Raw genomic sequence first — 18132 nt, forward strand, 5'->3', positions numbered from 1 at the left:
TTAAGACCTGTTGGAGTTTTTCTTTAGGGGGGAACTCCAGGGAATTGAGTCTGTACTCACCAGGGAATTGGTGGGAGGAAGAAGTCAGGGGGAAATCTGTGTGTGTTAGATTTACTAGCCTGACTTTGCATTCCCTCTGGGTGAAGAGGGAAGTGCTTGTGTTTCCAGGACTGGAAATAGAGAGGGTGGACTCCCTCTGTTTAGATTCACGGAGTTTGCTTCTGTGTATCTCTCCAGGAACACCTGGAGGGGGGAAGGGAAAAGGTTTAATTCCCTTTGTTGTGAGACTCAAGGGATTTGGGTCTTGGGGTCCCCAGGGAAGGTTTTTCAGGGGGACCAGAATGCCCCAAAACACTCTAATTTTTTGGGTGGTGGCAGCTTTACCAGGTCCAAGCGGGTAACTAAGCTTGGAGGTTTTCATGCTAACCCCCATATTTTGGACGCTAAGGTTCAAATCTGGGACTAGGTTTATGATATGGTGTGCAGCGTTGTGGGAAAGATACAATCCAGAAGCCAGTAGGAATATTATATTTTTCTTTTCTCTGCTAGGGGCTTTTTAGCAGAGAGAAACAGTTTGGCTTTAAAAGGGAACCAGAGAGAAATTTTTTTCTGCTCTGTCTGGCAGTTGTGGCTTGCATATTAAGCAAGAAACCATTAAGGAGCTGTTACGAGTCTTTTGTCACACAATAGCACTCCCATTAGGAGTCAAATACCAGCACTATATACATGCAAATAAAGTGGTTTTTCTGGTTTACTTTACATTGAAAACATTAGCTAGAGGAATAAAGGGAAAAAGGCACTGTTTCTAGGCAGACCCCAGGAGGCAACAGAGCCTACAGTTCACACAATAAACACCGGAGGGCACCCCAACACAAGAAAACAGGAACCATGCCTTCCAATACAAAAATGGAGGTTGAAGAACAAATCAAAGAAGCTGAACACAGGCGACAACTGGAAAAAAGACAAAAAGAGGTGGCAGCTGAAATGCCTAAGGAGAACGTGAACGACTATAAACTTTTTCAAACCAAGGCCAGATACAGAATGGGGATAACCCCGGATCATGCCCGTCAGCGTTTCAGAACCCAAAAGTGGAAACCAGATGTATCATTTCCCAAACACGCCTACTACGTTGGGAAAAATTATGAGGCCTGGATATCAGGACACAATGTTAAATCCTTGGAAGAACTGCACCTCCTCATACAAATGGAGCAGTTCTTGTATGGTGTTCCTGAGGACATAACACGGTACATACAAGATGGAAAACCCAAAAATCTCACCGAGGCGGGAGAGATTGGAGCCATATGGATGGAAGTGGCAGAAAGCAAGAAAGCTACTATCCAGGGGAACGAATACCCCAGGGGGCACACCGACCATAAACCCTACAACCGAGGACAGCGAAAGACTCCACATACAACCCAAGTCAAGCCACAGACGCCCTATTCTTCCACCTCACCAGTCTCCAGTAACTCACCTCGACCCAGTGACCCATCAGATGGAAGATGCTTTAAGTGTAATGAACTGGGACATATCAAGGCCAACTGTCCAAAGAACGCCATCCAAGTGCAATTCATTACACCACCATCACCCACAAGATCCCCAGGCCCAGATGCCTCTCAAATACCCTTGGAGCGAAGGGAAAATTTGAGAGTGGGTGGAAAGAAGGTTACTGCGTGGAGAGACACGGGGGCACAGGTGTCAGCTATCCACCAATCCTTCGTAGACCCCAAATTCATCAACCCAAAGGCCCAAGCGACAATTTACCCCTTTATGTCACAAGCTGTAGACTTGCCTACAGCTCAACTGCCTGTCCAGTACAAAGGCTGGTCAGGAATGTGGACTTTTGCAGTCTATGACAATTATCCTATCCCCATGCTACTGGGGGAAGACTTGGCCAACCAGGTGAAGCGGGCCAAGCGAGTGGGAATGGTTACACGTAGCCAAACCAGGCAAGCTTCCAGACCCATTCCTGTTCCTGAGCCGTCCACAGACGTCCCGTCTGTGTTACCAGAGACCCAGACAGAGGTAGTGGACCCGGATTCCATGCCAACCACTGAAGCAGCCACAGCACCTCCAGTCCCAGGCCCGGAACTGGAACAGCAACCAGCACCAGCAAGTGCAACCACATCTTCAAACTCAACGCCAGAGGGCGCCAGTGAGCCAAAACTGGCAGAAGCAACAGACAGCCATATCCGAAAGGCTCAGCTACAGCCTGAAATACCCTCAGCCTGAAATACCCTCAGCGGAGAGCGGTTCACCAGCAACGGAAACAACCCCATCACCTACATCACTTCCAGAGGGACCAAGCCCAAGTCCACAGTCTGAGGAAGAACTGGTGACCCCAGCCTCAAGGGAACAGTTCCAGATTGAGCAGGAAGCAGATGACAGCCTTCAGAAAGCTTGGGCGGCGGCACCGCACCCCACTGCCTCTCAGCTCTTCTAATCGATCCCGGTTTGTTATAGACCAAGGACTTTTATACAAGGAGATTCTTTCTGGTGGACACCGGGAAGAATGGCAGCCGCAAAAACAGTCGGTGGTTCCAACTAAGTACCGAGGGAAGCTCTTAAGCTTAGCCCATGATCATCCCAGTGGCCATGCTGGGGTGAACAGAACCAAGGACCGGTTAGGGAAGTCCTTCCACTGGGAGGGGATGGGCAAGGACGTTGCCAAGTATGTCCTGTCTTGTGAGGTATGCCAAAGAGTGGGAAAGCCTCAAGACAAGGTCAAGGCCCCTCTCCAGCCACTCCCCATAATTGAGGTCCCATTTCAGCGAGTAGCTGTGGATATTCTGGGTCCTTTCCCAAAAAAGACGCCCAGAGGAAAGCAGTACGTACTGACTTTCGTGGACTTTGCTACCCGATGGCCGGAAGCTCTGCTCTAGGCAACACCTGGGCTAACACTGTGTGCCTGGCCCTAACAGACATTTTTGCCAGGGTCTGTTGGCCCTCCGACATCCTTACTGATTCAGGATCTAATTTCCTGGCAGGGACCATGCAAAAACTGTGGGAAACTCATGGGGTGAATCACTTGGTTGCCACCCCGTACCACCATCAAACCAATGGCCTGGTGAAAAGGTTTATTGGAACTTTGGGGGCCATGATACGTAAATTCGTCAACGAATACTCCAATAATTGGGACCTAGTGTTGCAGCAGTTGCTGTTTGCCTACAGGGCTGTACCACATCCCAGTTTAGGGTTTTCACCGTTTGAACTTGTGTATGGTCACGAGGTTAAGGGACCATTACAGTTGGTGAAGCAGCAATGGGAGGGGTTTACGCCTTCTCCAGGAACTAACTTTCTGGACTTTGTAAGCAACCTACAAAGCACCCTCCGACACTCTTTAGCCCTTGCTAGAGAAAACCTAAAGGATGCTCAGGAAGAGCAAAAGGCCTGGTATGACAGACATGCCAGAGAACGTTCCTTCAAGGTAGGAGACCAGGTTATGGTCTTGAAGGCGCAACAGGCCCATAAGATGGAAGCATCATGGGAAGGGCCATTCATGGTCCAAGAGCGCCTGGGAACTGTGAACTACCTCATAGCATTTCCCAATTCCTCATTAAAGCCCAGAGTGTACCATGTTAATTCTCTCAAGCCTTTCTATTCCAGAGACTTACAGGTTTGTCAGTTTACAGTCCAGGGAGATGATGCTGACTGGCCTGAAGGTGTCTACTATGACGGGAAAAAAAACGGTGGCGTGGAAGAGGTGAACCTCTCAACCACCCTGGAACGTCTGCAGCGGCGACAAATCAAGGAGCTGTGCACTAGCTTTGCCCCATTGTTCTCAGCCACCCCAGGATGGACTGAACGGGCATACCACTCCATTGACACAGGTAATGCTCACCCCATTAGAACCCCACCCTACTGGGTGTCTCCTCATGCCCAAGCTGCTATAGAATGGGAGATCCAGAACATGCTACAGATGGGTATAATCCGCTCATCTACCAGTGCATGGGCATCTCCAGTGGTTCTGGTACCCAAACCAGATGGGGAAATACGCTTTTGTGTGGACTACCATAAGCTAAATGCGGTAACTTGTCCGGACAACTATCCAATGCCACGCACCGATGAGCTATTGGAGAAGTTGGGACGTGCCCAGTTCATCTCTACAATAGACTTAACCAAGGAGTACTGGCAAGTACCGCTAGATGAACCTGCCAAGGAAAGGTCAGCATTCGTCACCCATGCGGGGGTGTATGAATTTAATGTTCTTCCTTTCGGGCTTCGAAATGCACCCGCCACCTTCCAGAGGCTGGTAGATGGTCTACTAGCAGGACTGGGAGAATATGCAGTTGCCTACCTCGATGATGTGGCCATTTTTTCAGACTCCTGGCCCGAACACCTACTACACCTGGAAAAGGTCTTTGAGCGCATCAGGCAGGCAGGACTAACTGTTAAGGCCAAAAAGTGTCAAATAGGCCAAAACAGAGTGACTTACCTGGGGCACCAGGTGGGTCGAGGAACCATAAACCCCCTACAGGCCAAGGTGGATGCTATCCAAAAGTGGCCTGTCCCAAGGTCAAAGAAACAGGTCCAATCCTTCTTAGGCTTTGCCGGGTACTACAGGCAATTTGTACCACACTACAGCCAAATCGCTGCCCCACTGACAGACCTGACCAAAAAGACCCAGCCAAATGCAGTTAAGTGGACTGATGAGTGTCAAAAGGCCTTTACCCAACTTAAGGCAACGCTCATGTCTGACCCTGTGCTCAGGGCCCCGGATTTTGACAAGCCATTCCTAGTAACCACGGATGCATCTGAGCGTGGTATAGGAGCAGTTCTCATGCAGGAAGCAACGGATCACAACTTCCATCCTGTCGTGTTTCTCAGCAAGAAACTGTCTGAGAGGGAAAGTCACTGGTCAGTCAGTGAAAAGGAATGCTACGCCATTGTGTACGCCCTGGAAAAGCTACGCCCATATGTTTGGGGACGGCGGTTCCAACTACAAACTGACCATGCTGCGCTAAAGTGGCTTCATACTGCCAAGGGGAACAAGAAGAAACTTCTTCATTGGAGTTTAGCTCTCCAAGATTTTGATTTTGAAATTCAGCACATCTCAGGAGCTTCTAACAAAGTAGCGGATGCACTCTGCCGTGAGAGTTTCCCAGAATCCAGTAGTTAAAAAGTGTTCTTAAAATGTAAAAGTCTGTTAGTTATATACTTAGTGGTATATGTAAAGGTGCATGTGTTGTATTAATCTGTTTATTTTAAAGTTCTAGGAGGAAATCGCCGCCAGTGAGCTTCCCCAATGTCTGCAATTTGGGGGGCGTGTCATAAACAGATAGCTAAGGGTTAACGTCTCTTTCACCTGGAAAGAAGTATCTGAAGCACCTGACCAGAGGACCAATCAGGAAACAGGATTTTTTCAAATCTGGGTGGAGGGAAATTTGTGTGTGAGTCCTTTGTTCTTGGTCTTCTGCCTGTATGCTCTCTCAGCTATGAGAGGATTTCTATTTCCTGCTTTCTAATCTTCTATTTCCAAGTTGTGAGTACAGAGTTCATAAAAACAATAAGGGTTATTGTTTTTTTTCTTTTGTATTTACATGTCTATAGTTGCTGGAGTGCTTTGAATTGTATTCTTTTTGAATAAGGCTGTTTATTCAATATTCTTTTAAGCAAATGACCCTGTATTTGTCACCTTAATACAGAGAGACCATTTTTATGTATTTTTCTTTCTTTTTATATAAAGCTTTCTTTTTAAGACCTGTTGGAGTTTTTCTTTAGGGGGGAACTCCAGGGAATTGAGTCTGTACTCACCAGGGAATTGGTGGGAGGAAGAAGTCAGGGGGAAATCTGTGTGTGTTAGATTTACTAGTCTGACTTTGCATTCCCTCTGGGTGAAGAGGGAAGTGCTTGTGTTTCCAGGACTGGAAATAGAGAGGGTGGACTCCCTCTGTTTAGATTCATGGAGTTTGCTTCTGTGTATCTCTCCAGGAACACCTGGAGGGGGGAAGGGAAAAGGTTTAATTCCCTTTGTTGTGAGACTCAAGGGATTTGGGTCTTGGGGTCCCCAGGGAAGGTTTTTGGGGGGACCAGAGTGCCCCAAAACACTCTAATTTTTTGGGTGGTGGCAGCTTTACCAGGTCCATGCTGGTAACTAAGCTTGGAGGTTTTCATGCTAACCCCCATATTTTGGACGCTAAGGTCCAAATCTGGGACTAGGTTATGATACCTTCAGATTACCCTGATGGGCTGCAGGTTGCCCACCACTTCCATAGAGGCACTGGGCATACCTGTCTGTCCCACACATGGTGCCATTTAAGGAGAGGCATGGCTTGAAGCTAGTGGGCTTGGTCTCAGCCATAGACAAAAAGACCCACAATGGAACAGGGAAGATTCAGTGCAGCCCTAAAGAAAACAAAGACATGAAATGTGGGCAAATAGCCTGCCACTCACTCCTTGAACTCTAATAAAGCCATGTATGAAGAGAAAAGAGGGCAAGCTTTTCCCCAGGCACCTGATGGGAGTGATGACAGAAACCACTGAGCTTCTGCTTGCTCAACACCCCCTCACCCTCCAACACTGGGAAGGAACTGAGTAGCATTTGGGGCTTTGTGTGTGGCTCCATGCTGGTTCTTATCTCAAAGACCCACAAAAACTAAGGCAGGCAACTTTTCCTCCCACTCTGAAATTTCTTGGAAATTGCCAGGTAACAAACCAGTGTAATTTCCCCATTGCTGCTCAGCTGCCTTTGAGTCTCAGATTTCCAGCTTCACTGCAGTGGCTCCAGGCTATGCTCTACAAGGTTCCAACTGACATTTTGTTTTTTATTAAGTGCTACTAAATTATAGCCATAAACCTCCAGCAAGCCTGTCACTGCTGTCCCTTCTGATTTTCTTATTAGGGCTTTTCAGAGCCTTGGGGCTTTGCCTTTAGCAAAACGGCACCAATCAAACTGGCTGGAAGGGACAGCTCTCTGGAGAAATATTGCTCAGGTAATGATAATAACTCTACTGCATGAGACGTCTCAGAGTTTCAGAAACACATGTGGATTTAAGAATGCCCTGGAAATCAGCAAGTGAACTAGGGTATCAAGGTATGAACTGGAGCTCCAGGCCTCACAAATACAATGGCCACCATCTCACTCACCACAAAATTTTAGCAACATTTTGTTAATGTTTGCAAAGTGCTTTGAGATCCCTAGAGGAAAGGTGCTCTAGAAGAATAAAGTGTTTATTGTTGTTATGCTTTAGTAAGTATATGAGCATATGCATGACTCCGTTGTACACAATAATATTATTAATTACAGATAAATGCCATATTTATATTTATCAAAAGAATAAGTGTTAATAATTTATTTATCAATTAATGGTCCTTTAAAATAATGCACTCTGCAGCACCTTTCATTTCCAAGAACTTAACCAATATTTATTATGTATCCTTGGAAGATAAGTATTGCTGTCCCTAATTTACTGATGGGGATATTGAGGCACAGAGCAGTTATGTGACTTGCCCAGGAGCACAATGATGTTTGTTGCTGTTAGAAACAGACCTCAGGAGTTCTGCTTCTCAGACCTAAGGACTACACACTAAAGCACAAAGAAGACACGCTGGTATGAAGTGACATAGAAACAAAAGTGCAGAATAGAGCAAACATAAAGGAACACAAAGCAAAATGGATTTAGGATTTTGTGGATTCTGATAAATTTGACATTATTTCTTCTATTGTTTTTTTTAAAGTTATTTAACTATAAAATCCAGTGGAGCCAGAAATATTGTTGTAGTGTAAGTGCTCTAAACAGGCATCTCATCACGTTCCCTCCAGTACTTAGGGACATAGGATGTCTTCCAGGGAAATACAGGAACATAAATAAATGGACTAAAACACACTAGCTTTTTCTTTTCCACATGCAGTGTCTCCTATTATGAGCCTCTCACCTGTCAATCATTCCCTTGCTCTTTCACATGCTACCTCATCCCCTCACCTCCCCCCAATTCCATTCTTTCCTGGTCCTCTCCTCCCAGCCTTCCCACTCTCCATGTCTCTCAGGCCTTGTCCTCACTGGGTTCTTATCTCAGGAATGTTCACACATGCTAGCACCCCAAGGTGTAAAAGACACCTTTTTGAGCAGTGAAAACAAGCCCTTGGAGTCCCCACCTCCTTCCCTCTCTTGTCCCAAAGAACTCCGGCTCTCCTATGCTCCACTCTTCAGTTTTACCCATCTCCTCTCCCCCTCTGACATTGTAACCCCACTCTCATAGTTTCTCTCCTCCCTTCTCCATTTGCTGGGCTGCTGCTGTTGAATGCCTATTTCCTCCTCTTCCTTTGCCTCATCCCCCCTGCATAGGGGCTGCTGATGCCCTTGAGTGTGCGGAGTGGGTCCCTTGTCTTTCTGTCCTCCTTGTGCTATCTACCTGCAGCCATGCGAGCTCTTCCACTTCGCTCTCCTCCCTCATGGCACTGGGAGCCCAATGGACAGGGAGACCTTGCTTTCAGGAGCAACCCTAGCACCACTGGCGGAAGTCTGGTTGCCTCTCTTCCAGGTACTCCAAACAAACCAAAGGACCTGTATACATGAGCTGTCTTTATGGGCCTGGGAAATAGCCATGGTTTTCATAAGACATCATGGTGATGAATGTAACAAGCTGGTGGGTGCTGATCCCTGCCATGTATTAACCCTTTATAACTTGTCCCAAATCATTTAACTGTTACCTGGAAATACAACCCATTCTCCTGGCAGCTCCGTCATGTGCTGGAGAATCAATGTCTTTGAACACTTTAGAGGAAGGGGAGAGGTATTTACTGCAGCAACACCCTCTGACAGCTGATCTCTGCTGCAGACTAAGGGTGTGTCAACACTGCAGAAAAAAGGTGTTCTTAGTTCAGGTTAGTTAACTTGTGCTGGGGTAGCAGTGCAAACACAGCAACTCAGCTTTCAACTCAGGTTAGCCGCTTGAGTTCAAGCCTATATGTGAACTCTGAGTTGCCCTATCTTCACTGCTATTTTAACCCAAGTTAGCAAGCACAGGTTAGCTGATCTGAGTTAAGAGCACACTTTTTTTTTTTGCAGTATAGACATACTCTATTACTTTGAGGGCAGCTTCCAACGGGGGCTATTTACCTGTTCTCCCACCCAGTGAAAGAGAGCCTTGGTGCAGTGCAAAGCACTGTTCAATTAAAGGCAGGGGCAACATTCCCACTGACTTCAGTGGGACAAGCTTTTGGCCCTAAATTGCTGTGTGTCCTAATAATTGGCTTCTTAGCTCAGATAAAAAAGCCAGAACTCTCAATGGGCCTCATCCAATTTCCAGTTAAGTCAATGAGATTCTTTTCCTTGACTTAGGTGGAGTTGTCCCAGGGCTTAAGCAAATACCCAAGATGAATATCAGAAAGCCTCAGCCATCTTGTCCCTCACCTCATCCAGCACCTGGAGGTCTTTGCTCAACTTCTCTGCAAAGGCCATGGAATTATTCACTATTGGCTCATACTCCTCCATTAGCTTCAGCATGTCAGCCGTTTCCTTTGGTGTCATCTCCTGGTAGGCACTGTGCTCCGCCTGGTCCCCAGCCTCTGCGCTGGCGTTTCCAACCTCTTGTAGACTCTGTTTCCCTGTGTTCATGGGGGAGATGCATGGATGACCACAGAATTCTAGTTACTTCATTGTATATACCTTTCCTTTCTGCAGAGTCGAATCAGTTCCAATCACTCACAAGTGACATATGTACAACACTCTTAGCCTACTTCCCAGGTGATATTTATTTATACTGGAAGAAAATTATGGCATGTCCCACTACCATCTGTCTCTGGAGAGGAAAGGCTCAGAGCTGGGCTAGCAGGACACTGTTGCAGGTGAGGCCTAAGGCATGTGGGCAGAGCAAGCCTAAACTGGAGTCTGGTTGTGCCTCTGCCTGCTCCCATCTGAAGCAAGGGAAAGCCCACATGCTGATGAGGTATCTAGAGGGCATCTGCAGGATCCCAGAGATGTCCCCACCATCCCAGTATCCTCAGATACACTGACAGACATATCCAGGAGAAAGATTCACCCCTATGCATCTCAATAGACACACTGATTGGTAGTGTTTGCCTTTTTTTAAGTTGATGCTGTTTCCCAACCACCACACTTTGTCCAGCCCAGATACAGCCATTAGAGGCAAGATAAACTGTCCATTTTTCATCCCAACCCAGCCCTGTCTCCATTTGGCAACAGTCATGGGAAGAAATTAGCCTGCTCTGTAAATACTCTCTTAAGCCTGAACTCCCTAGATGAGTGATTCCTTCTCTCTCTGTCTGTGACTGTCTCTCACATTTCATGCAGCAGGCCCTCAGCCTCCCCTTCCCTCTCCCTGCATAGGGCCCCTCTTCCCTGCTGTCACTGGGAATAAAATGAGCTTTGTCCCAATCTGACCTTTCCACCAAACTAACAAGGTGACACCGAGGGGAAGAAGGAGGTCCCACTAACTATCCACACCTATACAATTGCAAAGCAGTGGCTTAGCAGCCACAGTATATCCAGTAGAGGCACATTTATCTGACCTCTGACCAACCAACAACCCTCATTAACTTAAAGACAGCCATAAAGGAGATGTGTGTCTCTGGCAGCCAGGGCTGCTGTGCAAGAGTCAGAGGGGAGGAAAGAAGAGAGCACATGGTCAAATTATTGTAACTAAAGGTCCTGCTTAGCTTCACTCTTGCTGGCCAAGACTAGCTCTGTTACACAGACTGTTTCTGTGGTCTGAATCTGATTTCTCTGGGTAAGGCCTGTCGGCTTGTGAACCCAGGACAGCAGAACTGGCAGATAGCAAACACCGCTTTGCTACTGTCCAGTAGGAGCTGAAACTAACTTGTACTCCACTGCCTACAACCTGCTGCCAACATAGACCTCAGGAAGTCTCAACTGAAGCAGCAGCCTGGTAGGCAGCAGCCTAATAGCTCCTGATTGCCTCCCCACCCTGTATAAACCCATGGGGCATTCCAGGAAGTATCCAGGCAGCAGTGTGACTCTCCTGTAGCTACCTTTTCTATTCCTGCCCTTGAACTCCTGTCTTTGACCTTGGCTTGATTCAGACCTTGTCTAAAATGTGACTCGGAGGTTGATCCAGATCCTTGGCATCAACCCTGGCCTGGAAATTGACTACAAACTCCTCTGCTACTCTAAGCCTCAGGTTTGATGCAGCTTGTGACTGCCCTTTCTGGACCCTTACACTTCCTCTGATCTTTTCATTACACCATGCATACCTTAGATTGCTTTAAGGTGAAGTCATTGGGTATGCCCTTCAAGGAAAGGCAGCCTTTTGACAATCTGGGAAAAAATGTATCAGAGGGGAGCCGTGTTAGTCTGGATCTGTAAAAGCAGCAAAGAATCCTGTGGCACCTTATAGACTAACAGACGTTTTGGAGCATGAGCTTTCGTGGGTGAATACCCACTTCGTCGGATGCATGGGAAAAAATAGTACCTGTTCTGGAGCATAGTTGAGGCAATCGGTTAAAAAATCCCCTCCTTCCCTCCCAACCCCCAATACTGACTCCAGTCAGGAGGGGCACAAAAAATGCTAGCGTCCCACAAAGCATGACAGGAATAAGGGACTGAAGCTTACAGGGATCAAGGCAGAGAAAGCCACTCCGCACGTGTGTGACAAGAAGCCATAATTACCTTCCAGCATGCAGGAGGGGATGCTAACAAATGCAATGCTGCTGGAGAGGTATCTGCGGTTCAGCTTCCACAAGCATCTGATAAAGGCATTCTTCTCATCAGCACTGACAGCTGTCCACTTGTAAACCTTATCAAACTGCAACTCAAACTCCAGACATTCCTAGACACCAATTACAAGAGCTGCAATTAATTCCATTGCTGGCTATAAGGCATTTACTGTATGCTATGTGATACAATTTAACAAATGTGCTGAACACTGTATGAGAGAAGACATCCTATGTAGCTAATGCAACAGGCTCCAGTGTCAAATTAATTGCTAAGCTAACGGAGCATGGGATGAGCAATTTTGGAGGGCTGTAGCTCTGAGATTAGGATTTTTAATGCTACCACAAGGTCATATTGCAAATGAAGAGTCTGACATGGAGTTAATCTGAATTGAGTTCACTGATACAGAGAGTGACTTGATTTTAACAGTTCAATAGCAATGAATCATGTCTGCATCCATGCCACCTTGGGCGCTGATTGTGTCTGCTCTCATAATCCAAGATGTGTTGGGCATGGCTAACAAATAGAGGAGTGCTCTCTAAGGAAAATTCAGATGCTGCTGTAGGTCTTGGTGATTCAGCTTGCAGGTAGGGCAGGTGCTGCCCATTGAAGCCAAGATCCTGATAGTTTGTGGAGTGGTAGTGCAGCCTAGTAGATAGTCCTGTAGCTTAGGACTTGAAGGAGCTGCGTTCTGTTCCCTGCTTGGGTATTGAGTCATAGAATATTAGGGTTGGAAGGGACCTCAGGATGTCATCTAGTCCAATCCCCTGCTCAAAGCAGGACCAATCCCCAGACAGTGAGTGATCGTGGGCAAGTCAATTCAGTTCTTTGTATCTAATTTTCCCCATCTGTAAAATGGGGATAACATAAAGTGTTTTAAGCTCTACAGATGAGAAGAGCTAAGCATTATTAGGAACCAGATTTTCATATTCATCTTGCTACCTCCCCTACTGTTTGTTACCCACTACTTGATGTGTTGTCAATGTTCTATGAGCATTGATGGAGCTGCAGAGGCATATCTGTGGGACGAAGTTAGCCAGAGTCTTAATATCTTGCTGGCAGATCAGCCCTCTGGTATATTTCATGCTCCTTGAGAGACTCAAGCCAGCTCTTGTCATGTGTTCATACAGTTTCTGGATGGTAGTCACTGATGCAATTTTTCCTTGAGGAACCCTTTTGTTGGGAGAGTTCCCCCTTTTATAGAACTTAATTTCCCATCAGAGGGCACTAGATGGGATCTAACAGGCAGAGCCACACGGCTTTGTGAATAATTATAAGCAACATGCAGAGGGTGAGAGTGTGGCAGATACGGGGATATTTTTGGAGAGTTGTGATTTTAAAACTAGACTTGGGGCAAAGCCCTCAGAGTGAACACAGAATGTCCCTATCCACTGAGGAAATACCCTTATTGGTCCTGACCCAGGCCTGAAATCTGAACCCTTTATTTCCCCAGCAGTTCAGATCATTGGCAAAAAGTTCCAAAAATGGTTTGCCCCATCCCTGTGCTTAACTCTCTCTGTCATGATGCTGCAGCATGTACAATTCTGTGGAGCATCCTGGAACATTCCTGACATTCCCTGAAAGGGTGAGGAGCAAGCCAGCATCTCCATTATGGGCATTTAATTTGGCTTGAACTTGTGCCATAGTACTGAAAGAGAAGCAAATAGTGCAATATGATCTTTATTTGCTCTGATTCTTGTATATACTGTCCCCTTCCTCTAGTCCAAAGCAGGGGAAAGCTCCAAAGGCAGTTTTTAAAAAACAAACTCTGCAGTTTACCCCAGCTTCACTGGTTAGCAAGCTGAAAAGGGGAAGCCCTGGGTACCAGAGAAAAATATGTCAGTTCCCCCTTGTAATGGGGTGGCTTGCCCCTTAATGTCTGGAGGGCCTGGGGCTAGCCAAACCTGATTACTGAAGGAGGGCTAGAAACCCCCAAACTAATGGGACACTGAACTGAGGTTGGAGCCTGGAAGCCCAGTATATATCTGAGGACATTAAAGTGGACCCCAGGTACGGAAATGTTTTAATTTCCTGTTGAGTGCGTTTGAGGAGCCCTGAAGAAGGGGAAAGCAGAGGACACAAGGAGGTGCTTGGGTGGTGCCCAGCCCTGTTACACCCCTTTTTAGCCTTTCAATGACAATTAAAAAGAAGAGCAGAGGAACTGCCAAGACCGGGGTACCTCTGGCTCCTGTCCCTGACTATGACTGAAGCCCTCCTTGTGGTATAGATGCAACAGGACTGCTCTGTAATCAACATGAAAGGGATGCTTCACTGAGGCTGTTGCACACTGACAGACCCTATGGTTATTTCTAGCTCCCAGGCTAACACAGCCTGTGCTACCTACTGTCACCATCTGGGGTCTCCTGAAGTCCCAGGCCTGGACTTGGCCAGCTCCATTATAGGGCCCAAGGCTGACTGCTTCTGGGGCATAATGGTGTAAGGGGATACAGAGTGATCAGCATGGAATATTCCACTCAGCCCGGCGTCTTCCTCTGCCAGCTCATTAGCACTGTGCTGTCCCAGCTTCTGGGAAGTTTGGAGGCAGCATTTATTATTATTGATCCTAATAATAATAATAATAGGCGCAGACTTTATGATGATTTATTTAGTCTTATGACACTTTCCAGGGTTTTTTCTAAACACCTGAAAGTGATACATCACACTCCCACACTGCTTTATAGGCTCACTAGCAGTCTCTGGAACAGCTTGTAGCAGTGCCGTCTGCAGGGAATTTACAGCCGGCCTGGTTTATAGCACGCCTTATAAGGTGCTATTAAAGCAGGGGGCTATCCAGGAATCGTTCCATAAATATTAATACAGTTTTTGTCAAGGGAGCTATAACTTAAGGCGCAGAAGAATCTGCAATGTCAGGGCTCTGACAGCACCAGGGAAGGGCAGGTTCCTCATGAAACACAAGCTCGGTATACAGGAGCAGGCTGTGAGATGCAGGGGCTCGTTGGATGAAGCATAAACTGTGAAAAGTACTTGCAGCCTGCCTGGTTTTGACCATTCACTTTCATTTTGAAGCAAAGGGAGGTTTTCCCAGAGTTGCATTAGTTAAAATGTCCCAGTGTTGCTCATGCTCAGTAATTCATTCTCAGTGGTTTCCACAAGTTGTGTGTATGTATCATAGAATCATAGAATATCAGGGTTGGAAGGGACCTCAGGAGGTCATCTAGTCCAATTCCCTGCTCAAATCAGGGCCAAAACCAACTAAATCAACTTTGTCAAGCCTGACCTTAAAAACCTCTAAGAATGGAGAACTACCACCTCCCGAGGTAACCCATTCCAGTGCTTCGCCACCCTCTTAGTGAAAACCTTTTTCCTAATATCCAACCTAAAACTCCCCCACTGCAACTTGAGACCATTACTTCTTGTTCTGTCATCTGCTATCACTGAGAACAGTCTAGATCCATCCTCTTCGGAACCTCCTTTCAGGTAGTTGAAAGCCGCTATCAAATTCCCCCTCATTCTTCTCTTCTGCAGACTAAATAATCCCAATTCCCTCAGCCTCTCCTCATATATCCTGTGCTCCAGTCCCCTAATCATTTTTGTTGCCCTCTGCTGGACTCTTGCCAATTTTTGTAGGTGGTGGTGGTGGAGTGGGGGAGGTGGCTCTCTGAGTTTGTTCTGAAGTGGAGGGGATGGTCTCTGTGTTTCTAGTGGTTGATTCACAACAGGTGATGGAGGGATCATTTTTGGGGACTTGGGCTTTTCTCCAGGGAAGGGTGGAATTGCAGCCTCCTGGGAAATAGAGTGTCCTTCCTAGGGACATGAGGGGGTGGACTTGCAGTATTTTCTTTCTGGAAGGTTGGCCTATCAGCAGACCTGATAACAAAACTTTGACTGGTAGAGCTGAAGGTGCAGTACCCAGCCCATATAAGCAGAGAGGTCATCCATTCTGATTCTCACAAGCCTGTCTCTGCATCCTACAAGCTGCCCTCATGGGACAAGTCAAGTGTCCTGAATGGACTTATGATGGGGTGTCTACCCTGCAGAGGTGATGAAAGGGTTAGTGTAGGTGTGAGAGGCCAATTAACCCACCTGGTTGCACGTTGAGGTTGGGCCAAGCTTAGTTATACATGAAACCCAGCTGGGGAGGAGCTGGTTTGTGCTATGAAGAGAGGAAGTGTGGTGCACAAGGAGGCTGCAGGGAGAAAGGGAAGGAACTCTGCAGTTTGTCTGTGGGTACTAAAGGATACTAAAGGATATTGACATGGTCAGGGAAGAGGCTCTGGGGGAAAGCTGGTCCTTGGAATTTCTCCTGAGTGGTGAGGTCTAGTGAGAGGCCAAGAGAGATGTGGAGCAGGCTCTGGTGATGGTTTTGTAAAGTAGAGCAGGATCTGGACTTCCAAGGAGAGAGCTCTGGGAGATGTTCAGCTGAGCAGGGGAAATGTAAGAGACATGAAAGAACAAGGTCCAGGAGGGCAGAAGTGGGTTAAGTTTGTACTGTTGGTTTAGAATTTTATGGGTGGGGATTCCAGGGGAGAGTCCTGTAAGTTCTGGCCCTGAGAGAAGGGTGAACCTAGCAAGGCTATGAGAAGACCAGCAAAAAGTCTTTAGTAGGAAGAAGTCCAGGATGCAGCAGTGAGGAGTCTAATAGAGCTGACCTTGGTTGCTGGTACAAGGGCCTGGGAAAGGTGATGCATGTCCCAGGGAAGAAGATGGGCGTGCCCTGACAAGAAGACGACAACTGCGAGCCTTGAGCAAAGGGGAATAGGGACTCTGGGCGTAGAGTTGAGAGCTGAAGCCGAGATGGATGGATACATACTCCTGTTTGTTGGCCTTTATTACCCCTTGAGGGGAGAGACTTTAAAGTGACCTGGCTGGAGGGCTGAATAATGAGAAGAGGCAGATCAACAGGGCTGAAGCAGCTGTTGGCATAGGGTGCGAGGTGAGGAGAGCCCACTATATCACCCAGCCAAGAGGGGGCGCATCTATGGGAACTGCAGCCTGGTGGTGGTGTGACTTTGTACAGTGACGTTAGCATGGTGCATTCATAAGGATGAAAGTTTGTCTCTAGCTGAGGTAACATCATGATGTAGACATATCCCAGCACACCAGTGCAGCCTTCTCGTGAGATTATTACACCCTGCATAATAAATTCAAATGATAGGCAATGTCTACGTTTCTGGGATGCAACATGTGGTACTCTGTTGCCCATTTGCCACAACATCTGCTGCTATGGCGCAAAATGTTTTAAATTTCTATTTTGACTCTTTCCTTAAGACTGTCATCACAGAAAAGCATGGTCTAGTTTGCTACTAGTATGAAACTATTATGCCTTTGTTTTCTGTGTACTGTCCCTCTTAAATCTCCAAACACTGGGCTGTCTGCCAAGATAGGCAGCCACTTTTTTGTCCAGGTCAGTGCAGACAGTTACAAAGGAGAAACACTACATGCTTGTGGAGCCTCTACTTTTTGTTTATTTTTGTTTTGTGTTCTCTTAAGACCTGACTGGGCCTGGAAAGACTCCCACTGATTTAATGGGGAGTAGAATCTGGGCTGTCATCTAAATTAAAGATCAGGCTGGTGGAAAGTATCTGTGTGCTGTCTGTGCACGGCAAAACATAACAAAATGAAATACCAGTTCAGCTTACAACCTTTGATCAAAACCTCCCTGCAAAGTTGGAAGTATTATTTTCTAAGCAAGTCCTAATGAGCAGGCTGTTTCTCACCTTTTTGGTGCCTACAGGCATGTCTGAGACAGAATGGAAAACTATTTAGATGACTTCCTTTCATTTATTTCTATGTTTGTACAAATATGGGCTCATTGCCAAGGCCCCTGGCACAGTCCCATTAATAAAAAACTAATTATAACAAATTTAACGTGCTGCCAGCAACAGGCAGCAGAAATAAAATACTTCTTTCCAAAAGCTCACTGCCAACTGCCATAATGTCACCGCTGAAGTACAAACTGACAGCAGTTCAGCACCCCCACTTTCCAAGAAACATCCCTTCAATAAATACCCTCTGCTTAAGTATTAAATAGCTGAGACAGATGCCTGTAAATAACCCGTATCAACGTGGGCAAACGGGTCTTGCGATGGGTTCTGCAAACAGTGGGTGATCTCTCAAGTGGAGAGCTTTACAGAGTTGAGGACACAGTCCATCTCCAAAGTCTGTATGAGGACCACAAGAAAAAGTGCTTGGAGGCTCTCATTTGTCAGGAGGGTGCAGACTATGTATGACTATAATGAGTGACTGTTGCACCGACAGAACCTGATTCAACTCCCATTTAAATCATTGGATGCTCCTTTTGGCTCCGGTGGGAGCTGGACCAGGCTATGCCAATGCAACATTCTCTCATTGCTCAACCCACTCTGAGTTCTATTCAACCTATCAGTGCTGCTCTCGTCCCACTACTTCTTTGTGTCAATGAAGGAGGAGCATTTCCCTGCTCGCTACCCCCCCGCACCTCCTAAACAGCCCTACCCCCAGCCCAAAAGAGAAATGAGAAAAGAAAAGTCCAAAGCACTCCGGTAGGGTTGGTGCATTCTCC

General features: G+C 46.7%; 1 protein-coding gene across 1 annotated transcript in view; it reads right to left on the reverse strand.

Moving 5' to 3' along the window:
- Positions 1–18132, reverse strand: part of LOC115657867 (exocyst complex component 1-like) — a 69756-nt gene that overhangs the window by 41716 nt on the left and 9908 nt on the right. Inside the window, 2 exon segments of the mRNA XM_030576175.1 lie at positions 9351–9544; positions 11586–11745. Of these exon segments, the coding sequence (XP_030432035.1) occupies positions 9351–9544; positions 11586–11745 (354 nt within the window).

This window comes from Gopherus evgoodei, chromosome 9 (assembly GCF_007399415.2).
Source record: "Gopherus evgoodei ecotype Sinaloan lineage chromosome 9, rGopEvg1_v1.p, whole genome shotgun sequence".
Taxonomy (NCBI): Eukaryota; Metazoa; Chordata; order Testudines; family Testudinidae; genus Gopherus; species Gopherus evgoodei.